This window comes from Ipomoea nil, unplaced genomic scaffold (genome assembly GCF_001879475.1).
Source record: "Ipomoea nil cultivar Tokyo-kokei standard unplaced genomic scaffold, Asagao_1.1 scaffold1875, whole genome shotgun sequence".
NCBI lineage: Eukaryota > Viridiplantae > Streptophyta > Magnoliopsida > Solanales > Convolvulaceae > Ipomoea > Ipomoea nil.
In genome coordinates, this window is record NW_017618303.1 from 336,242 (window position 1) to 362,046 (window position 25,805).

The 25,805-nt window shown below is 34.9% G+C and overlaps 2 protein-coding genes across 3 annotated transcripts; one reads left to right on the plus strand and one right to left on the minus strand.

Annotated features, from left to right (window-relative positions):
• Positions 1 to 1,419: 1,419 nt before the first annotated feature.
• Positions 1,420 to 16,745, plus strand: LOC109193418 (sphingosine-1-phosphate lyase). Of its 2 annotated transcripts, XM_019344277.1 has the most exons (15): positions 1,420 to 1,775; positions 1,859 to 1,904; positions 2,407 to 2,558; positions 2,665 to 2,724; positions 2,844 to 3,068; positions 3,152 to 3,293; positions 3,675 to 3,725; positions 3,810 to 3,901; positions 3,986 to 4,112; positions 4,246 to 4,261; positions 4,394 to 4,501; positions 4,607 to 4,661; positions 4,752 to 4,898; positions 4,993 to 5,071; positions 5,362 to 5,636. In XM_019344277.1, exons 1-15 carry the CDS (start codon positions 1,585 to 1,587, stop codon positions 5,482 to 5,484), a joined length of 1,614 nt encoding a protein of 537 aa, XP_019199822.1. In that variant the 5' UTR covers positions 1,420 to 1,584; the 3' UTR covers positions 5,485 to 5,636. The 2 variants fall into 2 exon arrangements, with proteins under 2 accessions (XP_019199822.1, XP_019199823.1); XM_019344278.1 differs by lacking the exons at positions 4,993 to 5,071; positions 5,362 to 5,636 and adding an exon at positions 16,734 to 16,745 and having other exon boundaries at positions 4,752 to 4,927.
• Positions 5,982 to 8,620, minus strand: LOC109193419 (protein LAZY 1-like). The gene is made up of 5 exons (XM_019344279.1): positions 7,977 to 8,620; positions 7,835 to 7,901; positions 6,902 to 7,680; positions 6,387 to 6,660; positions 5,982 to 6,284 (listed from the first exon to the last, which is right to left on the minus strand). Exons 1-5 carry the CDS (start codon positions 7,980 to 7,982, stop codon positions 6,265 to 6,267), a joined length of 1,146 nt encoding a protein of 381 aa, XP_019199824.1. The 5' UTR covers positions 7,983 to 8,620; the 3' UTR covers positions 5,982 to 6,264.
• Positions 16,746 to 25,805: the final 9,060 nt, after the last annotated feature.

Sequence of the window (25,805 nt, forward strand, 5' to 3'; positions counted from 1 at the left end):
AGTGGGCACCGCCGTGGCTCGCCGAATCGGAACGACGGGATGAACTACTTTCGGACTCCGTTCTCGCCGACCCATCGTCGCTGCCGGCTGCATAATCCCGTGCCGAGCAGTTTTGGCTGTCAGAACTCGACATGCTTGCGCCCCTAAAAAATCAAGGGGGAGAAGTAGTGTTCAGACGCCGATGCCCCACTTAAAAGACGCCCGAGTCAACGACCGACCTATCTCTAAGGGCCTAAACGATTCTAGGATCATAAAGATAAGGAGAGAAGGGAAAGAGAAGAAGAAAACAGTTAAAGAAACAATTCCTAGGTAAAAGCCAAAGGGAAAGCAAAACCTATAGGGGCGAGAGGCTGACGCAGAAACGCCTCGCGTCCCGCTTTTTGGGCTCGTATCGCGAGGGACGGCGCAACTGACGCGTGCCTCGCCTTGTCCAAGAACGGCCCGTGATGCGGGTGCAGGTGATCCGCGATCCATGAGAGTTCAACCCCGGACACACTCCCCCATGGCCTTGGCTCGAGCCCCTCCTCCAGCAAGGCGTCGTCTGGCCCCGAGCCAGGGGGGCTATGTGATAAGGATATATGTTCGACCCTAAGGATGTACGCCCGGTGCCCGACCGTATCGAGACCGGGTCACTACCCGACCCTTGGAAGTGAGCCCCTACCCTTCCCGACCGGTAAGGGTCAGTAGACACGGTCGACCCCCGGGCAGCAAGACACCTCGAAGAACCCGTCGGGAAGTGAACGGTTTACTGGGCAATCCCGACCGGAGGCCCTCGGATGACTCTCGGCCAGAGGGGAGGAGGAGTCAGACCTCTAGCGCCGCGTGGCAGACGTCGACACGGCCGCAGGTAACACCCGGTGCATGCCCACCACGTGTCTAACATGCCGGAGGCCCGGCGTGACCCACCTTTCTGACCCTATAAATAGGGTATTAAATGCACCTTGATGGGGACTTTTGAGACGAGGCAAGACCGGACCTTCCCGACCCGCGTGAGAGATCCGAGCCTTGCTTACGACCGTATAAATATACCACTCAGTATAAACAGTATCAATTATTATTATTATTGATTAGTGATTTTAATCTAGAATTGTATTAGGAATATGAAAGTAGGAAAGAATATATTGTATTAGGAATTGTATTACAATATTTTAATGTACAATTTTAGTACGAATAGGAATTGTATTATTATATTTTTAAAATATTATGCAAATTTTAATAATATAGAAGTCTTTTGTGCAGAAAGTTAAAATGAAGGATTTTGTTTTTATATATTGTAAGTATAGATTGTGATAAAAAAAGTGTCTTTATATTATGAACTTTTTGGAAATTTGGCATCAATTAATTGATTGAGTGGTCTACCTCAAGATATGGACAAAAGAAAGTTATTTTAGAGTTTCTCCCTTCCTTCCACCCTACCGCGCTATTCTTGCGCCCATAGGATTGCTTAAAATGCAGTGCGATGGGAGAAGAAGATGAATAAGACAAAGACCAACAAATAGTAATATACAATTCTCCTTATCTTCTTCTTGTATCGGGTTTGAACTTTGAAGAACTATCTGCTTTCTTGTTCGCATCGATCTGGCAATGGAGTTTGCTTCGCTCACCCGACTCAGAGCTTCCGCCAACTCCTTCTTGGCCCACTACGAGCCTCTTGCTCTGCTTCTCGCCCCGCTGCTCTCTCTGCTCGTTGCTCGGCTTCTTCAATCTTTCTTCGCTGTTATCCATGAACATGGCCTCAAAGCTACGCTTCTTGGGTTCTTCATGAGCTTAGTCAAGTAATTTCTCATGGGCATCCTTTTTTTTTTTTTTTTTCTCAGTTTATTACTTGATTTGCTGATGTTTCGACTTTGAGAAGCAGGTTGGTTCCTGGCGTGAAAAGTTATATCGATTCTGAGAAACAAAAGGTCTGAACTTTGCTCTGAAATTTGCGGATTTTAATGTTTATGAATCTATTCTGGCTAATTTGATGTTAACTATGATTTTCGGTAATCCCAAGATTGTGTTTAGTGTTTTCTTGGTATGTTTGTTGATTGTATATATTCCAAGGTCTGTTGGGTGCTAGTAGTGACTTTCTACCGGCTCCCATTTCGAAGAGCTTGTGGGCCAATTCATAGTGGCAAAATACTAGCTCAAGTAAACTGAAAAGAGCTCTGCAATTCATAACTTTATTTTCAAAGTAATCATTGCCAAATAATTTTAAATGTAATCTATAATTGAGCTGCTGATATGATACTTGTTCAGGTTTAAAGTTGGTTCCTTTACTGTTGTCTCTGATGGGTACATTAGATTGTACAGTGTATTCATTTTAATGCCTCTCTTGTAACACAGTGATGATAGAAAGTTGAAGATTTCATGATTCTCCCTCTATCTTTCCGAGGCTGAAAAGATTGGTTTTTGACTGGGCAGGTTGTAGAAAAGATGCAAGCTTCGGGGAAATCTAAGAGAGATGGATGGAGAACTGATTTGCCGAAGACAGGTTTGGGAGACGGTGTCATAGAGAAAATGAGAGACGAGAAAGAGAACGATGTGACCTGGCAGGGCAAATGTTCTGGTACAATGTATGTTGGTAACGATATTATAGTACAAACTATAATTCCGAATTAACTGTTATTAGAAATCATGTTTTATGTCTTATGGACCGATTAATTACTTATTCTTATGCAGCTATATTGGAGGGAATGAGAATGAAGGGCATTTTTCTTTGATAAACCAAGCATGCTCAATGTAAGGGCTCGTGGCATTATATCATAAGTATTGTATGATATGTAAACCATAAATTGTATGAAATGTTTTACTAAGCAAGGATTATAATTTCTCACTTTGTTATATAAATGACTTTTCAGGTTTGCCCATACCAACCCGCTACATATGGATGTATTTCCAAGCGTCGTAAGATTTGAAGCTGAAGTTGTTGCAATGACAGCTGCACTTCTTGGAAGTAAGGAGAAAGCTTCGGGAGGACAAATTTGCGGGAACATGACATCCGGGGGGACTGAAAGTATATTGTTAGCTGTTAAATCATCGCGTGATTATATGAAAGCTAAAAAGGGAATCACTAAGCCGGAAATGTAGGCAGTTCTCTTCTTGAATTGCTTAATATCCATTTATGATGTGTGGATTGTCCATTACTGAGTAGCATTTGTTACTGTAGGATAATACCGGTTTCTGCCCACTCAGCATATGACAAGGCTGCAGAGTATTTTAAGATCAAGCTGTGGCGAGTTCCTGTAGATAAAGAATTCCGAGCTGATTCGAAAGCTATTAAGAAATATATTAACAGAAACACTATAATGGTAAGAGCAAATTTCTTTGTTATGAACAATATGCGATATTCTTAGTTCCTAGTTTTGCTATTATGCTCCTTTATGCATCTCAATCGAATAAACTGAAAACTTTCATGATCATTTCCGGACTTTTCCAGTCACTACTGGAAATTATGGAATTTCCGACCACCTGAAAGTGATCTTAAATCAAGTCGAAAGAAAAAAGTGGTCGGAAATAGTAACAAAGGTTTTTCTGGATACCAAAAGTGGTCAGAACAAGGCTTTCGACTTGATTTAAGATCACTTTCAGGTGGTTGGAAATTCCATAATTTCCAGCAGTGAGTTTTCCACTCCCAGCATTAGTATACTCAACCGTTTCAGATTAGCTAACTAAATCTAATGCATGTCCAGATTGTTGGGTCAGCACCGGGCTTCCCGCATGGAATAATTGATCCAATTGAGGCAAGTGATATAGTCTTGTCGGTTTGGGATGTTTGAGCAACTATTCGTTGCTTCTTTTTATTCATGAGTTGTATTCTTCTGCAGGAGTTGGGTGAATTAGCTTCTAGCTTCAAAATTTGTTTACATGTTGACCTTTGTCTGGGTGGATTTGTATTGCCATTTGCTCGTAAACTTGGGTACGTTTCACTACAATGATCTTTCGCTATTGAATTGTTAGACCATTTAACAAATTCTCAAATCAATTACTTTTACGCTATTAGGTATCCTGTCCCGCCATTCGATTTCACTGTTCAAGGAGTAACCTCGATATCTGTGGATGTACACAAGTACGGATTGGCTCCGAAGGGAACCAGTGTTGTTTTATACAGAAATCACGACATTCGGAAGGTATTCAATTCGTAACTTTCCATTTTATCCACCAAACTTTCATACTTCCTTTAACAAATTACTGTGTTAATTTTCTGAATGTGGGATCATCTGTTGTGGCTCGTTTGCATTTTACTGGGACTGCTTTTAACAGCATCAATTCGTTGCTGGTGAGTTCCTTTATTCTTAAAACAGATGTGGGTCATTGTACGATCACGATCCAACGTTTGTCGAATAGATGTTCTCGGCTTAGTTGTGGATAATCACTCACTGTATGTATATATCTTCGTTTTATAATTCAGTTACTGAATGGACTGGTGGGCTTTATGTTTCTCCCACGATTGCTGGGAGCAGGCCCGGAGGTCTGATTGCTGGAGCTTGGGCAGCGATGATGTCCCTTGGACTGGAAGGTGGGGCCCGACTACTTTCTCTGTTGTTGTTCGTCTCTAGCCGGAGCTAGATACTTGATCCATGGCTTGTGGACTGACATTGCATTATACATTTATACCTTACAGGTTACCTGGAGAATACTAAGCAGATCATGGAAGCGTCTAAGAGAATTCAGAAAGGGTGAGCGTTTTAGTATTGCGAAATTTTGATTGGGATTTAAACTATGAAACAACATCGTTATAACCAACCATTTTTCTTGGATTATTGCAGAATACAGGAGATTCCAGAATTGTTTGTCATTGGAAGGCCTGATATGACTATTATTGCCTTCGGGTCAGATGTTGTAGACATATTTGAAGTCAATGATGTGTTGTCGTCCAAAGGATGGCATTTAAACGCACTGCAGAGACCCAATAGGTAAGCATTGCACGAGCGTTGTGAATTATGTCTTAATATTCTTAAAACTCGAGGAAAATTTAGTTCTAACGCCAATTTTAATTGCCCTTTCCAGCATTCATATTTGCGTTACACTTCAACATGCATCAGTCGCTCAAGAGTTTGTGAACGATGTCAAAGACGCTGTCCAGACTGTAAGTAACTTGTTGCCTATCTTTATCTATAACGATCGGTGCTTTACATCCACTGCTGGAAATTGTGGAATTTCCGACCACCTGAAAGTGATCTTAAATCAAGTCGAAAGCAAAAAGTGGTCGGAAATAGCAACAAAGGTTTTTTCGGATACCAAAATTGGTCGAAACAAGACTTTCGGCTTGATTTAAGATCACTTTCAGGTGGTTGGAAATTCCATAATTTCCAGTAGTGATCTGCTGAACACTGCGATGAAATATTTGGGATTTCTTAATCTGTGTTGTTTTTTCAGGTGAAACAAAATCCGGGTCCTATGAGTGGAGGGCTTGCTCCAATATATGGCGCAGCCGGGAGGATACCGGATAGAGTTATGGTTCAAGATCTATTGATAGATTACATGGATGGAACATGCTAGTGTCATTGCTATGTTATACTCCATATATGATTCTTTCTTGTAGTGGGAACATATCCCAGAAACTTTGTATTGATGATTGCCAATGTTTACAACAAGAACATAAATAAAATGAAAAGCTTCACTATGTTTAAAACATCATTTGCTTTTTTCTAGTATTGTACGCTTTTCATATCCATTTTGTTCTGATTGATCATATATATAAGGATGTCATGATCAAACACTTACCACTACACCAAAAGCTATATATAGTAGCGAAGACGTAATTTTATTTCCTTATACTTGTGTAATAGTCAGTATCACGTTTTGATGACAGAATGCTGGACTCAGCTCTTCAAGCTGCCGCCCAACAAAGGAGATCAGGTATATATATATATATATAGGAGGGATGATGATATGTAAATGGCATTATACCTGTGATTCTTTGTGTTGATAAGCTGTCTGTATTCTGCAGGTGAAGGAGAAAACATAGTGCTATATATATGCATAATAATCAAACATTAACTTCATATCTCAAATACTTTAATGCATAAATCATGATCATCTTGGTCCATACATCTCAAACCTTTGTACATAATAATACTCATAATAACCATAAATCAAAGAGACAAGACACTCTTAAATACATTTCTTATTATGATGCTATAAAGTTCTCTCTCAACCTTGTCAAGACACAATCACTCAAACATATTAGTATAGAGAAGAGTTTCATTAACCCAAACATTGTTGCAGGTTTAGCTGGCAGTGAACCTGAGCTGCTTCTGATGTTTCCGGTTCTTGGTCTTAGAGCTCCAAAACCAGGTCTGAAAGAACAGATTGTAACAGTTTTCGGTTTTAGAGAACAGATATGATGATAGAATATGTTGTGCAGATCAAAGAAGAGACAGAAAGTGGGAAAGACTTACAGTCTGCGTCGCTTTTGATCCAGCATTCTCGGTTCCCGTTACAATCAGGATCACTAATGGTGAACTGATGCATGTTGGATTGGCTCTTCAGACGCCTTATGCTCTCCTTTGACATGCGTTGCTTAGGCATCAGGGCGACATTTTCAGCACCTCCAAGGTTGTAGGCCCCATCATACATTAGATTGTTCCTGATCTCATTTTTGGAGGGCTTGTCGAGCTTTTCTGCTGTTGTTGTGCTCTCAGGATGGACTTTCCTGTGGAACATATTCAGGATCTGCTCGCCTCGCATTACCAATACAGATCATACTCAGGATATAGTGCTATACGACTGTTAAAGAGTCTCACATAGAAAATATAAGAAAGAATATATGGGTTTATAAGGTCACGGTGTTAGACTAGCTAATTGATTGGATTCAGTCTTTTTAGTGTGGTTTGACCTATATGCATTTATAGCCCAATCTTTTAGATTATAAGATGGTATCAGAGCTTGTTTCAGATAAGGAAAAAGGGCATACCTTGTGCAGTTTTGAATCAGCAGCAGCAGAATCAATAGTACAGCCAGAAGCTGCGGTTGAGCTCTTGGAAGAGGCATGGGGCATTCCTTTCTTCAGTATTTTCTTCACAAGGTGCACAGCAGATTTGTCGTGTTCCTTGTCCATACGTTTTTCGCCCCTGTCATATTTTGCTCCTCCAGAGTTTTCATCTGCTAACTTGGTTTTCTGGAAAAGCTCTCCGAGAGAGGGCCTAGGTTCTTTCTTTGCAATGGTTGTGTCTGGCAGACCAATTGCCGAACCAAACAGGTAACCTTGGAGTGGACAAATGTTTGTTCCAATGTTTCCGCTGTTGTCTAAGCTCTCGAGCTGCTTGCCGCTGAGTGTGATGGTGCTGCAGTGGCTGCTCCTCCCCGCGCTAACCTGACTGCTTCTCCCAGACGAGATGTCGTCTTTGGCCTCTACTCCCAACACCTTCTCCAGCTCGTCATTGATCAGCTTCAGATCGTTCTCCGTCACTTCTGTTTCTTTCTCCGCTATGTTCTCCACAGAGATGGAAAACGTCGGGGTCGAAGGGTCGTTCACGATAGGGTCTCCTCCCAATGTGCCAATTGCAAGAAAACCATGAAACAGTTCAGTGAGTGCAGCTGAAGATTCTTCTTCAAAGTCCTCCTCGTCCGCCCTGTCGCCATCTGGACCGGCAAACGATTTGCGCAGGAGGTTGTCTCTCTGAGATTTGCTTGAGGACTTCGTGTAGAAATTTGTTTTGGGGTAACATTGTATGTCATCCAATGACGGCTGCCCTGCAAGACAAGAAATCTAGTTTCAGATACAAGAATCTGCTTAGGTTGCCCCTGACACATGTTTTGTGATTCATGTTTACATGTTAGCTACCTTAAAAATATAATCTTTAAGGATGACATTGCAGAAGATGAGAAAGGGGAGAGTGATAGATACCTAAGGAGAAATCTTTGAGTGGTTCATGGCTACCTTGTCGAAACTTCCGATGCATCCAACCGAGTAACTGCACAGAAAAGAAGATGATAATCTGAGTATAGTGATAAGCAAAGACAACATTTTCAGTTGTGTCTGGGATTACCTTCATCTTGGGAAGTGTTCCACTCGACTAGTTGTTGGCAATGAGAGAAACAAAGGTGATTTGTTTAGGAATAGTTACAAAGACTGTAGAGTGAAGCCGAGTTCGAAAGCCTTTGGAGGTGAATGGCAAAATATAAGACCTGTGATGGGTGGTTAAGACTTGAGAGTTACTATGATACTACAGCTAATCGTGGTTTGTTCGGGGGGTAAAACGATTGTCGGGATGAACTGAAGGATGGTTTGGACCCCATTCCATGATAAGATGCATTCATGGGAGTGGTTAGACTAAGCAGATCATGTTGTGAGCATGAAATTGCCTGTATTGATTTGACGGTTTACGAATGGATATGGCTGAATGATATATTTGCTTTGGTTATCTCATTTGGCACTGCATGGTTGTACACCTATAATGAACAGAAGCAGGGTAGGGGATATTTTCTTGATGCTAATACAACAGATATAATCTGACAAAGAGGAAGATTAGATTGGTTCTTGCCCAGGATAGGAAGGTGGAGAACTGCAATAATCTCTGCTGGTGTGACTGCTTACTGGTGTAAAATGGCCTTCAATTTTGTGGAGGGTCTCAAGAGCCAACTTTTTAAGACTTGTTCTGAGGATAGCTTCAGACCTGATTGGTCTTTTGATACAAACATTCATGGCAGATATATGAATCCTGTTAATTAGCAATTTCCTTCTAGTTTGGTTGTCTGTCAAACCATTTTAGGCTGATCTGATGTGGCTGGTTCTGGAGACCTGTCCCATAATGTTTTTGTTAGGATCAAACGCTTACCACGTACTATGCCTAACTTTCTAGAGCCAGGGTGCTGGACCTTTACCGGCCTCCACCCAACACTGTGACCTGGTTCTGATACCACTTGTTAGAATTAAATGCTTACCACTACGTCAAAAACTATAGCTAGTAACGAAGGCACAACTTGACAATGCTGAACTTGGCCCTTTACTGGCCTCCGCCCAACAATCCCCTAACCACATGGTGCTGGACTTTTACCGGCCTCCACCCAACACTGTGACCTGGTTCTGATGCCACTTGTTAGGATCAATCGCTTACCACTACGTCAAAAGTTATAGCTAGTAACGAAAGCACAACTTGACGATGCTGAACTTAACCCTTTACTGGTCTCTGCCCAACAATCTCCTAATTACATGGTGCTGGATTTGACCCTTACTGGCTTCCGCCCAACAGTTTTCTTGATAGGTCCTATATTTATCCTTGTTAAAGTGTCCAATAAGATTGATAACTCGGTAGAAAGGTTGTGAAGCACTGATAAAGCTAAGAAGGTAGAGAATCCAGGAGGGGGGCCAATGGCATTCCATGTTGACAACAGCAAGGTGGTGGATACAGAAGAAGTTGGTGTGAAGTGGATAGATTTATACATTATTTTGGGACAGCAACAAGGGGCTAGAATACAGAGTTTGGGGAAATTTTCCGCCCTGGACATGACTTTAGCCAACATATGCATGCAGATATTTATCACAGCCATATGTTTGTCTTTTAATGTTAATTTGCCTCCCTCAAAGTTTGATTGTGAGAGCACTAAGGTTGCATGTTTTTCTGCTGTGACAATACAGCTACTGGGAAGAGAACCTGAATGTAGTGCTGCTGCAGCTCATCATAGTTCTCTAAAGGAAACTCAGGCCAAACATTTGGATGACGAGGGAAATCACAGTCAATATCTGAGGGTGTGTACGGAGTAAATTCCACCTTGTTATTATTTTAGCCGGTAGAGGAGTACAATGAGGTAAACCATCCTAAATTGTCCATAAGTGACCGATTCAAACCAAGAAGGACATTAGGTCGCTCCTACTGAAAGTCCAATTTGAAACTTTGTGGTTATCAATATTCAGGCCAGAATTTGCCCTACTTATTATTTTTTTTTTTGAAAGGTAACGATGAAATATTATTAAATCAGATGTTCAATACATGAAGGAAGAGAACCAAACCAACTAAGAGGATCAGGTTGAGAACGAGTAGCCCTAGCAACCGCATGAGCTAACTTATTCACTGATCTAGGTACAAACTTAATGGACACTACTTCAAAGTGTCTTTTAAAATTTATGCATTCGTCAATCACGCAGCCTGCGTATGATAGGTCTCTAGAGACACCATTGATAGCGTTACAAACAGTCTGGCAATCCGAAAGAAGTGTGATTCGAGAAAATCTGTATCTTTCGCCCATGAAAATTAGAATTTGTTTAGGGTTAATATAATATTTGTGGCTGGTTCCAGTCCCGGAAACAGTTATCTCATTTAGTTGATTAATTTAAAAAAGTCTATAATAATTTTGTTTCGCTAATTCAAGGTATATAATTTACTCTATCGTGAGCACTAATATACAAACACTTTAGAAAAGCTATTGACCATTAAACAAGTTTTACAATTTACTTCTTTCACAAAACTAAGAGCTATAATTACATTGTCACACTTCGCCCATTCTACACTAAAAGAAGTCGGACCAATGAAACTTTCACTTGTTATATCTTCTCATGGGAGAGAAAATTCATTATTGTAATTGGTTTAAGTATCATGTACGCAAGAAATTAGTCAAAATCAACAAAGTTTATTTAAATAGACTTGACAACTGACAAGATGCCATTTATACTAAAGATAATTTTAACAAAAGAAAATAGACAAGTAGAAAATGTTGGATAAATATATAGTGTCCCATCAAGTTCATGCACAATAATTAGAGGTTAAATTAAGCAATTGCAAAATATAATAACATAGCAAAAATCTCTGAAATACCTTAAATTAGCTTCGATCTATATAATGTTGGAGTATGGCCAATAAGTCAATGCTCCAACATTAGTAGTTGATGTAGTAGAGTTATGACGATGATGTTTTACAATCATTATATCATAAATTATGATCTATCTTATAAGTGAACTATTGCCATATATAGGCCTTATTTGGTAACATGGTTTATCAACTAATTTTGGATGGTTTGATCAGTATTGGCGGTTTGACTTGGTCAAACAATCAATATGAGTGTTTGGTTAATAAGCTTTTTATAACATCTTATTGCTCCAAAACACTAAAATTCTAAAAGATACTCAAAGTAGAATTTTTGATAAGCTTTTTGAGAAAATAAATTATTTTTTTCAAAACACTCCTAATAATTTCAAAAGAAAAAACGAGACAGTGCAGACAGGTTCAACAGTCCTGTTACTCTCATTGTCTCTTCACGATACTAGAAAATAGGGTGTTTGAGCTTATCGACGAGGCTCATAAACCCGTTGCCTAGTACCATGAAGGTAATTAGCAACATGACATGTGATTAGTGCGCAAATTATGCTGTGGAAACGTGTTCACCATGCGCATGGTGAACACAGGGGTAGATCCATAATTTCTATGTTGTAAATTCATAATATTGTTTTTCATTTTTTGTTAATCTCTTCGCAATCGCATTATTTCGTCTTTGTAGTATAGATATTATGAATCTACAGTACATAAGTTATGAATTTACAGTATAAAAATTATGAATCTACAATATAAAAATTATGAATATACAGTATATAAATTATGAATTTAGAAATTATGAATCTACAGTATAGATGTTATGAATCTACAGTATAGAAATTATGAATCTACAACTTAGAAATTATGGATCTATCCCGTGTTCACCATGCGCATGGTGAACACGGTTCCACAGCATAACTACAATCGTTATACCCTACACCACGGCGCACATAGCACTGTGCGCCGCGCGCCTCTCAAAACGACGTCGTTTTGAGGTCATTTTGGGAGGCGCGGTAGGAAGTTGCTGGGATTATGTGTATTTGTTCACACAGTTATGTGTATTTGTTCATACAGTTATGTGTATTGGTTCATACAGTTATGTATATTTTTTATACAATTATGTACATTCTTTTTATACAATTATGTACATCCAAATCAGAAAATTTGTGTGTATTATGTTAATAGTTGATGTGTACTATGTTAAAAGTTTATGTTTATTATGTATTATGTTAGATTATGTGTATTATCTTTTAAAAAGAGTATGTATATTTTGTTATATAATTATGTACATTCATGTATACAATTATGTGTATTCTAGTATAACATTATGTACATTCTTGAACAGCGGATTTTTTTTTAAAGAAAAAATTACTGCCATTCACTGGGGCGGGAATTTTTAAAAAAAAAAAAAAAATTAAAACGACGCCGTTTTGCATCTGGGCACATAGTGCAACGCGCGCCATGGTGTAGGATATAAATTGCCGCATAACTATTGGTGATTAGTGTTCACGGGCTTCCTAAGCCTGTGAACATATGTTTTTTTTTTAATAAATTCTATAATAATAATAATAATAATAATTATATTATTATTATTATTATTATTATTATTATTATTATTATTATTATAGGTTAAAATAATATAATACACTCATACCATTCAAAGTCATTTTATACGTAATCAGCTATTAGCTAACAACAAACTTACCAAACACATTTTCTGCAACCAGCTAATGCTATCAGCTCGTCAAATTAAACTCGCTAATCCAATCCACTAACAACTATCAATTAAGTCAATCCCCTATCAATTATCAGCTAATAGCGTTACGTTATTTACCAAACACTCCTATAATGTTCATTTTTAGTGTATATTGAAGGTTCATTTTTAATATATGAATGATTATTTTTTAAAGATTCATTTTTAGTTATATTATCCATCTAAAAATGAATAAGTATATGTGTTTCACAATCTAAATTTGTTATATCAATCACTATACATAAACTTCAAACTTACAAAGTGAATCATCAAACATATGTTCATTTTTAGTATACAGAAAGATTCATTTTTAGTATATTAACGATTTATTTTTTTTAAAAAGTTCATTATTGCGTGTACTGAAAATGTTTATTTTTAAATATAACATCTAAAAATAAAATTTAATGAAGCTTTAATATACTGAAAATAAACATTGATATGCGGTTCATATTGTAACGTGAATCATGTTGTATAATTTGGCCATGTTTGAGGGGCTGATCTGAGGTATGATTGCAGCGGCGCAGCGGGCCCGAGTTATTGGGAATTATTGAGGTTTGCAAAGCATATATGTCGGACTAGGTAGCTAGAAATCTTGTAGAGGAGGATTAGCCACTTGGGCAGCGTGTGACCAAGCACAAAAAGTGAATGGTAACAATAAGGTTGTATTATATTAATGTTACGTTGTACTTTAATGTGAGGGAAGGAAGCTAAGGCCAGGGACTGTATGTGTCTTTTCATGATTGATCGAGTAGGTTAGGTTGGGCAACTGGGGTGGGTCTGGGCCGGGGGCCCTAATTCCTTGCACTTTTGCTAGCCCAGACATTGACATCATATCGTATTTAATTTGTTTGGTTGGAAGTTGGAAGGTTTCTGTTGTTTCTAGTACTAAACAGTGTCTCAAAGTTTTGAGATTTAATTTGTTGTATGAAATGTCACCGGACATTGCAATACTCCAATCACGTCCTTAGCTTGCATGGGAACTGCTCATCTCATCATTCCAAGAGAAAAAACCATGCACACTACACTTTTTACTCATGTTATGTTCTTTTTCCTTTCTTACTTTTTCTTTTTTTTTTTTCTCAGAGAAACTCTAGTCACTACTCGAATGTGCACACCGATGAAGTAAATTTGATACGACACTCAAGTCAAGATCAGACTTTGAGTTGATGTGGGATTGGTTTATTCTAGACAGAGCACCAAATGATATTGCTTTCGTGGTAGATTGAGATCAAATGAGATGAACCCCAACTCATCAGACAGGACCCAACTTATTATACCAGGCCACCTCCTGAAAAGCGACGTTTGTGGTCATTTTATCACCTGCAGCCATGTGAATGGTCCATATATCTTACTATGATATATGATCCATCTGATGATGATGAAGAAGGCAGGAATATGGTTTTAATTTGAATATAATTAATGATTTTTTCAGATTCTCAAACTCAAAGTACGTCATCATGAAGTTGACTGGAAACCTAGCTAATTTTAACAATTCATCTTAAGTTCGTTTTTTATCACTTTCTAGTATAGTAGCTGGAAGGAAATCACAGAATCGAATTAAGTGGGTTAACTAGCTAACAGGCCTGAGAACTGATCGAGTTATATTTCTGGAAAAAATTAAATGAAAATTTTGGAGAAATATAAGTTTTTTCTGCAGTTAGCTAGCTAGCAGAAAGGTGAATGAGCTTTGAGGTTACGTTGTAACTAACAATGGCATATATATTGTCAGCTCGATCAGCTCTTTATTGTTAGCCTGATCTGATATTTAAGATCGAGTACGTCTATATAAACTAACACTACGTACGTATAACGTTGGTGCTTGTTGAGGTTTTAATGTTTTATAGCTATTAGTACATAAGTAGTACGTCTTCAATTCATTGATTTGCTTACGTACATGATCTGAGTACAGTGTTCATTGGTTGTTGAATTGGTTTAATTAATTTGTTAAGCTTTGTGCTACGTCATCCTCTCCTCAATCGATCCATCTTGAATGGTCCCATAATCCGGCACCGGGAAATGAATAAACTCCGATCAAATGGTGGTTTTCATGGACGAACTTAACCCACCCACGCCTAGTAGTAAGCCAAGAGTTCACTGCATGTCTTCAATTCCACACACACACAGGACAAGAGATCAGAGCTTCAAAAGAAGATAGAGATGGTGAGGATCGGAGGAGGAAGAGGTAGATTGATCTAGACCAAATTAGATGGATGCACAATTTGTTCTCACGTTCTCACCTAAACAAGTGTTCTCATTGGAACCCTCATAGAGTCGCACTAATAAGTGCCCAGGAAGGAAATGTGAATAGATCATCCACGCGTTCAGATCAACCAATCAGATGTAATTTTAAAAAAACGACGCGGTGGTGGTATTTTTGTAAATAACTCGAATTTTAGTGCATGTAAATGTGTTATATGTGCAATTAGTTGGTGCACCTTTGCAAGTAAAAATTGCAGGTAAAATCACTTACATGTGCACCTACTTCCACCTATAAGTGCATGTTATTTTGCCTTGTTAACATTCATTGATCTGAGTTCGTTCTATTTAGCATCGCTTTTGTTCTTGCGGAGAGTTCAACGGGGAGTTAGTACCCGTGAAATCACCCGCAAACATTACTGCACCTAGGTGCAACTACTTATAACTATATGTACACCTAGTTATAACGTCAGGTGCACTTAGTTTTGACGATCAGTGTAACTTTTACTTGCACCAATAATATATTTTACATACATTTGTAATACATTTTACTTGCACTTAGGTGCACTGTATGAAACTGCTACTTGCATCTGTAATACATTTTACTTGCACTTCAATGCCCAATTATTTATGAAAATGCCACCGCATTTCTTTTAAAAAAAATCAGTGTTTCTCATCCATTCGATCTGGACACGTGGACGAACAACAGTCATTCCTATTTCGCTCCTGGGCAATCCATTCGCACGGGAGTGTAATTATTTTCAAATACAAACTCCCTTTAAAATACAAACTGTGTGCATGTAAGTATGTTAATGTTTGCACGAGCTAATCCTAGATATTGTTAGCAGTGTGCATGTAACTATGTTAATGTGTGGACGAGCTTTGATGGATGATTGTGATTTTTTCCGCCTACGCGTTGTGTGCATGTAAGAATGTTAATGTGTGCACGAGCTTTGATGGATGGTTGTGATTTTTCCTCCTACGCGTTGTGTGCATGTAAGTATGTTAATGTGTACACGATCTCAAGTTTGTATTTTAAGGGGGTTTGTATTTGAATGCAACCCTATATAGGGAAGGGATCAGGTGCATTTGTTGCTTCCCGTGCGGATGTGCGGTGGATTAATGTGCATGAGGTTTATACTTAATGTTTGTGAGATTTGTACTCAATGTGCCTGAGATTTGTATTTAATGTGCGTCATGTTAATATGTGTGAGTTTTGTACTTAATGTGCCTGAGTATTGTGTTTAATGTGCGTGAGATTTGTGCTTAATGTGCGTGCGTATTTCAGAATTACGAGCTCAGAAGGAAGCAGAACAGAAACTCACGCACATTAACGCCCAAGCTTCTTGTTACTTCTTCCTTCAATTTGGCCATAGATTCTGGATTATCAGCTACCTTCAGTGCAGTTGAATGTTTATATAAATGACGCACGCACAGTAGAATTTGTACAGCAGCTAAGTGTGGATTTCTGTTGTATTTTCCCATAATTTTTAACCTCCATAGCTCGCCTCAGCATCATCATCATCAGGGAGGGGGCAAATGGCTACTGGGGATGGGGAAAAGTTGACATCAATATTTTCTGCTGCATTTTTCACATTCACGCACATTAAGTACAAATCTCAAGCACATTATGCACAACAATCACGCACATTGAGTACAAATCTCACGCACATTAATCCACCGCACATCCGCACGGGAAGCATTCACCGCACAGGAACCTTTCACTATATATATATATATATATATATATATATATATATATATATATATATATATATATATGTTTGGGATCAGGTGCGCATTCTACTTCTCGAGTGAAAATATGGTATGTGCACTTGAAGGTAAAAAATTGCATTTGAAGGCAAATGGATGAGCAATTAATGCAATTTATGTTACCAAAACGGGAGGTTATTCAACTTAAGTGTTATTAAACCAATTACCTATACAAATCGTTTGCAAATCTCACAAATTTAATTAGAAATTTAATTATATGTTATTGAAAAGAATCCACAAGATATAACAAATACTGTCAGAAGTTTTGCAATTTGAAGGCAAAGAAATCTGCACCGAAGGAAAAAAAAAAAAAAAAAAGCGGGGGGAGGGGGGGGGGGTCACTTGAATGCCAAGTTTTTCCTTTTTATTTTAATTTTTACACAATAGTAAGACACATACACTTGTAGGCATTAAATTGAGCACTTGAAAGCATAAAGAGGATCACTAGAAGGCAGGGAGATAACTAAAAGAGAAAATTCGAATGAAATTAATTATGCACTCTTAGAAAGGAAAACATGTACTTGAAGATTACAAAACGTGCACTTGAAGGCTAAAGATTTGCATTCAAAGGTACAAAGATATGCACTCAAAAGGAGAAACTAAGTACTGAAATAAAAGTGATGCACTCGAAGAAGGAAAATGTGCACTCGAAGAATGACAATTGTGTACTCGAAGAATGACAAATGTGTACTCGGACACAAAAGACAAGTTGACTTATTTACTCAAAATTACAAATATGTCACCGTGCGTTTTTTAACTAAGGATCTGTTTGGAAATCCGGAAAATGATTTCTGGAAATCATTTTCCGAGTTTCTAGTGTTTGGCTAGGCAGGAAAATGAGAAGTCAAAGGAAAATCAATTCTGGTCAATGAAAAATGACCCCATTTTTCAAGAAAATGACTTTCCTTTTTTTGGGGAAGTCATTTTTCGCTTCTTCTTCGCACAAGACCACAGACTACCAATGCCTCCTTCTTTGCATAAAGACTACAAAGACCACCAATGCCTTTTTCACGACATTCACCAACTTTTTGACCACCGAAAACCATTTCCAGCTGTGGGTTCACCGTAATGGTTTCCAACTTGGAAAATCAGAATCTCTGGTTTTCCAAGCTAGAAACCAGATTGGTTTGGAAACCAATCTGCATGGAAACCAAACCAGTGCTCTGGTTTGGTTTCCGGCGATAAGGAAACCAAACCAGTCCAATTTTTTTTAATAAATTTATTGTTTAAGTTTTTTTTTTTTAAAAAAAAATAGATTTGAAGATTATACCCTCCTTGACAAGCTAAATCTCTCTCATTATAACAATCAAAATGGTGAAGTATACAATTTTGCTCATTTTTCTGCTCATTTTCTGGAAATGAACCAAACATATAAAGACAGCTTTCTGTTGTGCAGCTAAATACCGAAAAGGAAAATGTTTTCCGAAAAATGAGTCTTTTTTCAGAAGTCATTTTCCTGCTTTTCAAACCGAACTTAAAATTCAATTTGAACGGTTGATTTGGATTACATTTAAGGCTAGAAATTGTCTGTATTTTGTTATCTGTTTAGGCTTTTTTATTTGATCCGCGTTCTATATATAGAAATATCGCAAATTATGCTGTGGACTCGTGTCCACCATGCATTGTGGACACGAGTCCAAAACGACGTCATTTTAAGAGAAAATGCGACCTTTCAGTTAAAAAAAATGATTTTGTCTCACCGTTAACGGCGTTAACGACGTTATTCGTTTGTGGCATTATGAATGTACAGTTATGAAATTATGAATGTACGGTTATGCAATTATGAATGTACAGTTATGGAATTATGAATGTAAGTTATGGAATTATGAACACAGAGCTTTGACATTATGAACTTACAATGATGAACATATAGTGATAAAATTATGAACATAGAGCTCTAAAATTGTGAACGTAGAGTTTCGAAAATTATGAATTTATAGTTATTGAATTATGAATGTATAGTTACGGAATTATGAATGTACAGTTATGCAATTATGAATGTACATTTATGTAATTATGAACACAGAACTCTGACATTATGAACTTACAATTATGAACATATAGTGATAAAATTATGAACATATACTCCTATAACAAAGTGGTCTGAAATTTAAAAAAAAAAAGTGGAATAGAACGGTGCCACTAACGGCACCGTTACCGTGTCCAGCATGCATGCTGGACATGGGTCCATGGCATAACGATTGTAGAAATATCTTACTTTGAGAAACAATGGCCCAATAACTGGTATTTTGTGGGCCAATTCAAATTGATCAAGGCCCAAAATAAAAATGGCGGGTCCAAGATAGCAGAATTGCTTTGTATCTCCTTGTAATTCCAGGTGTAAAGTAGACTTTCAAAATGGGTTGGACTAGCCCAACTCGGATTGGCCAAGGCCGGTCTCTAATCTTCACTCCACGGATTCAATAGTTATGCCCAATCATTATTGTCCACACAAGTTGTATGAACCATATTTTGTTTACTGTAAAATAATATACATTCAGTATAAAAATAATATACATTCTATACAAAAATAATGTACATTGTATTCAGGGAATGTACATTATTTTTGTTCTGAGTGTATATTATATTTTATAATGTACATTCAGTACAAAAATAATGTACATTTAGTATATTAAAAATGTACTTTTTGTTATGATTCACATAACATTGTATGGACCATGGTCCATACAATAATTTGCCAGTTATGCCATGGATCCGGGTCTACCTTTCAAGGTGGATTTAGGTCCAAAACGACGGAGTTTGCGCACATAAAAATAATGGTGCTGTTAGTGACATCGTTTCTGCAGTCTATTGAAAACAACTTAGCAAGTGAATATTCAGTTATGTAATTGTGAATATAAAGTTCTTTAATTGTGAATATAGAGTTATGAAATTGTGAATATAGAGTTTTGTAATTGTGAATATGGAGTTCTGTAATTGTGAATATAGAGTTCTGCAATTGTGAATATTGAGTTCTGTAATTTTGTATATTGAGATCTAAAATTATGAATATTCAGTTCTAAAATTGTGAATATAGAATTCTAAAATTGTGAATATGGAGTTCTCCAATTGTAAATATTGAGTTATGTAATTTTGTATATTGAGATCTAAAATTGTGAATATAGAGTTCAAAAATTGTGAATATAAAGGAACGAATTCTGAAGACAAACAGAAAGTTAACGGCAAGAAATGGAGCAATTTTTTTTTTTTTTTTTAAATTCAAACAGTGTCGTTTTGAAGCAAAACGACACCATTTTGGACTCAGGTACACCTTGCAAGGTGGACCCAGGCCCACAACATAATTTGCTCCCGTGGGCTCCACAGTCTTGCAAAATAGAATTTATTTATTTATTTTTTAGAATTATATCTAGATATCGTGAATCTATCATTTAGGCTCATAAATAGATAAATTGAGTCAATTTAGTATCGAAACTTAACGTCAAACTATACACTTACGAACAAGGAGCACAACAAAAAACCCAAACTTCCAATGTGTGTACTATGTAAACTCTACTCCTTGTGTAATAGAGGTAAACTATGCACATTGGGTAAACCTTACTTCTTCATGTGTAATATAAAAGAGGTAAATCACTTACTCATGTGTAATAGCCGGCAATAGGGTGCTGGCAAAAACCACACGTGAAAACCTCGTTCATATGTAATAGTGCGCTGGACCTAATCAAAATGATGTTAACAAAAATCAAACTTATGATTTTTAGGTATGAGAATCACGCTTCATCTACTTAATTATGATTTTTAATTATTATTATTTTTTTTATAATCCAAGTTTTCAGTTGGATTATATCATGGACTCTACTCACTCTTAGGCCAATGAGAGGATAAATTAAATGAATTTGACCTCGAGACTCAATTCAAAATTGTACACTTCTGTGCCAAAAAAAAAAAAGTGAATGAGACAAATGCATGCATTTCTAGATTAATTTTGTTGATGGGTAAGTTGGGTCAATTTGGACTAGCACCTTTTTCAATTTTGAAAAAGTTAGTTGCACTTTTGTATACGCGCAGTTGCACATCAGCACATGAGGCGACTCAACACAAGTGGGCGTTTGGGCATGGAAAACGCCAAAAAGGAATATAGTTCAAAGGATGGGAGAAACCAAGTTAGCTTTGTCTCTTCAAGATTGCCAATGGGTTGACCAATGAACACCCACCTAATTAAAACTTGCATGTGATGCGTAACGACACCACTCTCTTCGTTACGGTGATTGGTTGAAATGTGCATGTTTTCAAAATTAAATTCATAATTTTTTTATTTATAAAAATCATGTTCCACCCAATTCTAAATAAATTATATATTATACATTGTATTTTTCATTTAGTTAGGAGAATAAGGCAAAGAAAATTAAAGGAGTATATAGATTTTGGTTATGCTTATACTTTACGTCTATTTTTTTCGATTTTTAAAACACATAAATTTTTCGTCTATCTATCTTCAAGTGTGCATATATTTCATCAATTTTCCCTATTCCTTAATTCCATAATAACTCCCTTAATTGCTTCTATTTCATAATGTTTATTTCTTACATTTTTGTCTTTTTACACTTTTGTCTTCTAATATTTTTGTCTTCTTGCTCTTTTATTGATAAGTCATTTCTTCTTGATAGTTTTTGCTACCATTTGATTATACTTTGCCACTTATCTTTGGCTGAATTTTATTTCATCTGATCTCTTGAGTTTTTCCAAGCATATTTCATCAACATTCCCCATTCCTTAATCCATAATAACTTAAATGCAACTGCCCTTTTGGACTCTACTTTGGCATGCGTCCGAACTAATGTTAACAACTCCTTTATACAAATGGTACGGAGTAGTTTATGTATTACAATGTGAATTTTACTTAAAACACATTTTTAGGTAAGTGGATGTGAACTCTTTTTTTTTTTTTTTTTTTTTTAATTAAATTGTTAGTTAATTTTAAATTTTAATTAACCTATAATTTTTTTTTTTTTATAGTTTAGTGATAGTTTATTGACCAAATTTAGGAATACCATTTTCCCTAACTCAAAATCAATTTAAGGTAGTTAGAGACTGATATTGATATTAAAGCTAATCTATATCTATATCTATATATATATAAAACTAAAATCCTCCTAGCCAAGTTTCCCCCCCAAAATTTAGGGACATTTTTGTAATATCATCTATTATATACAATTAGTATTTAATATTGAATTTAATACATATAATAATAATAATGATTTTAACCGTGAATATTATGTATGGTAACAACACGGATTGCGAATGAATATTATGTATGATATTGTAAATGTACTAATTGGTAATCAATTTATAGTAATGTAATAATAAAAATATTCTTTCCAATAATAATCAATTTATACTGTGTATTTTAATTTTATGTATGGTCACTTTTTATTGCTATAAAATGATGATAGGACTTGCTTCCTCCCAGTGCACTACTCGTCACAGATTTAAGAATCTCTCTTTAAGTTTTTTTTTTTCAAGAATGACGGATCACCGTCATTGTTCCCAATCTGCACACAAGAGAGAAACTGTGCAATAACGTTGGACAAAGCGTAATGTATTCAACTTGGGGGATGGAGTTTCGAACAACAATATCTTCGTAAGTTCTCTCTCGTGTATTTTTTCAATTCTTATTTCAAATTTATTCATACACATAGATAATTTGGTTGTGTGTTTACATATATTTGTTCTTTGAATTCGTCCACACTCAAGTATGACACGGTTTGCAAACCAACAATTATTTGAAGCTAAGTTGTTCAATTGGTTTGTGATGAATATGTACGTGTGATTGTGGCAGGGCATTGCAGAAGTGATTTTTTATAGTCACTCAGACGCTATGAGAGCCCTAAGAAAGCACCAGAATCTAGCCTTGGACGGGAGATTAATGATGATATATTAAAGTTGTAGAAGTTTAATTTTCAATTTCTCAGTTTAAGATGGGAATTTTTTGTATGTAGGAAATAACATTCAATATTCATGAGAAATGTTAAATGTACGCACGTAGATCAATTCATGTCTTTGTTCTAATCAATTTCACAACATGCATTATAAGTTCCTAACTGTGACAAAATAACATTACTAGGCGTATTTTGTGTAGCTTAAGCTTTAGCATGTAATTCGAAGGAAGGTTGCTTACTATTTTGTTGCAAAAGTAGTGCGAAAACAGGAAAACAAAACAAGGTAATTGCAGAGCCTAATGACGTAATAATATTTTTTTGTATACACTAATATAAAGTCTAGATAATTATATTATTTGATTAATTAAAATTAATTCTTTAATACCTTATTTCTTAATATTATTATAGTACAATCATTTCGGATATTAATATATAGATTTTTGATTTCGTGGACAACTTAATAAAAGATGAGAAAATGACTTAATTAGTAATATATGTATAGTAATTTGCCGTCTAATTATTGACTTAACTATTATATATAAAACCAGCTTATTAAAAGGTGTGAAATGGTGTATAATATTTTCTTCATACACTAATATGAAGTCTGGATAATTATTTGATTAATTACATTTAATTCTTTAATATCTTATTTCTTAAAATTATTATATTACAATAATTTCGTATATTGATATGTAAATTTTTGGATTTTGTGGATAACCTAATAAAAGGTAATAAAATGACTTAATTAGTAATATATTTATAGTAGTTTAATTTGTCTAATTATTGGCTTAATTACCATATATAAACAGTCTATTAAAAGATGTGAAATGGCGTAATACTATTTTATGTATACACTAATCTGGATCATTATTTGATTAATTACAATTAATTCTTTAATATCTTGTTTCTTAATATTATTATAGCACAATAATTTTAATAATATGTAGATTTTATTTTATTTTATTTTTTTTGTGGACGGCCTAATAAAAGGTTATAAATGGTTTAATTAGTATTATATGCATATGTATAGACGTATACTAGCTTCAAAAAAGTAATATATGTATAGTAATTTGTCTAATTATTGACTTAATTACCAAATATAAAAACAACCTATTAATTACCATATGAATAATAATAACTGTATAATGAATTGAATAATTTTTAGTGTAATCTATATCTATATATTAAAGGAAACGGAATTCACTGATTAATTAATACTAACAATAATCAGTAAAAAAAGATTTGTAGTAAAATAGGAAAATAAAAAAAAATCTTAATTCACTAAAAACTGAAAATATAAACGGAATTTACTGATTATTACTAATAATAATAATCAGTAAAATAAGAAAATAAAAAAGGAGTCTTAATTCAATGAAAATGAAAAAAAAACAGAAGATTGAAAAAAAAAAGGATAACAGTAAAAAAAATTCTACCAAAAATTAGAAGAAAAAAAATCTTAATTCATCAAAAATAGAAAAGGAAACAGAATTTACTAATTAATTAATACTAATAATAATTAGTAAAAAAGTTAGCAATAAAATAGAAAAATAAAAAAAACATCCTTAAGTCACTAAAAATCTATACTATATACTATTATTAAAAATATATAAAATCATCATTTCTTACTTTCCCGCCCAAACAATAAAAAAGGGGAAAAATTACCAATTAATAATATTAATAATAATTAGTAAAAAAGTTCGTAGTAAAATAGAATAAAAAAAACCTTAATTCATAAAAAATTGAAAAGGAAACGAAATTCACTAATTAATTAATACTAACAATAATTAGCAAAAAAAATTGTAGTAAACTAAAAAAATAAAAAAGGATTCTTAATTCACTAAAAATGGAAATATAAATAGAATTTACTAATTATTACTAATAATAATCAGTAAAATAGGAAAATAAGAAAAGGAGTTTTGATTGAATGAAAATGAAAAAAAAAAACACGGAAGGTTGTGAAAAAAAAAAGGAGTCATAATAAGGATAATAGTCAAAATAAAAAAAGAAGAAGAAAATCCTGCCAAAAATTAGAATTCACTAAAAAAAGATGAAACAGAATTCAGTCAATTCACTGATTAATTAATACTAATAATAATCAGTAAAAAAGTTAGCAGTAAAATATGAAAATAAAAAAAATCATTAATTCACTAAAAATTGAAAAATAAATGAAATTTACTGATTAATACTAATAATAATCAGTAAAATTTGAAAAAAAAAAAGATTTTTAATTCAATGAAAATGAAAAAGGAAACGAAAAGTTGTTAAAAAAAATATCATAATAAGAATAACAGTACAAAAAAATACTTACCAAAAAATTTTAAAAATAAAAAAATCCTTAATTTGCGAAAAATAGAAAAGGAAACGAAATTCACTGATTAATTCATACTAATAATAATCAGTAAAATTATATCCTTTTTTCAATAATGAATATTTTCTTAAAGTATATACACATATTATTCTTATCAATATAGAATTAAAAGTATATATATATATATATATATATATATATATATACACACACACACACACACACACTTAATGTATAATAGTATTAGTACAAAATAAATTATACTTTCCTTAATAATTAATTATTAATATTATTGCCTAATAATTATGTATTGTCACATTTTTACAGGGCGTTTGGTTGGAGGGGGGGAATTATATGGGAAAGGAATTGTAATTCCATGGGAGTTGAATTACTGGGAATAAAGTGGGAATTTAAATTCCAGTGTTTGGTTGACATGAATAGAATTACTGGGAATTTCAATTCCAATGTTTGGTATACATGGGAATTGAAAGGGAATAAGTAGTATAAAGTCAAAAATGTCCATTATTGTTGTTAGACATTAATTTTAAGTTAAAATAGGAAGGGGTAATGTTGACTCATCACTATCTTTTTTTCTCAGGAATTAAAATACCAGGGGGGGACATGGGATTTTAATTCCATGAAAATGGGGGAATTGCAATTCCATGAAAATGGGGGAATTGCAATGCAATTCCCTCCAACCAAACTACGGAATTTAATGGCCTTTGGAATTAGGTGGAAATTAAGTGGGAAGGGAATTTAAAATCCCTCCAACCAAATGCCCTGTTAGTGTAATTATTATGGTAATTTGTATACATATATATTTTTATACTTAATGTATAATATTATTGGCATAAAATAAATTATATTTAACTGAATATATAATTAATTTTTAATATAATTTTCTAATTTTTATTAATGGTAATTATTTAATAATTTTTCTTTCATTCTTTCGTGTAATTATTATGGTAATGTATTTAAATATTAGAAGAGAACAAATACTATAATTAATATAATTAATAAAATTATTATGGTAGTTGCCACAATATTTGGTAATTATAATTAATATAATTATTGAAACTGAGAAATATAAGATTTCTTCCCTAGAAAAATTTGTGACAATTTTATTAAATTATAATTAATAAAAT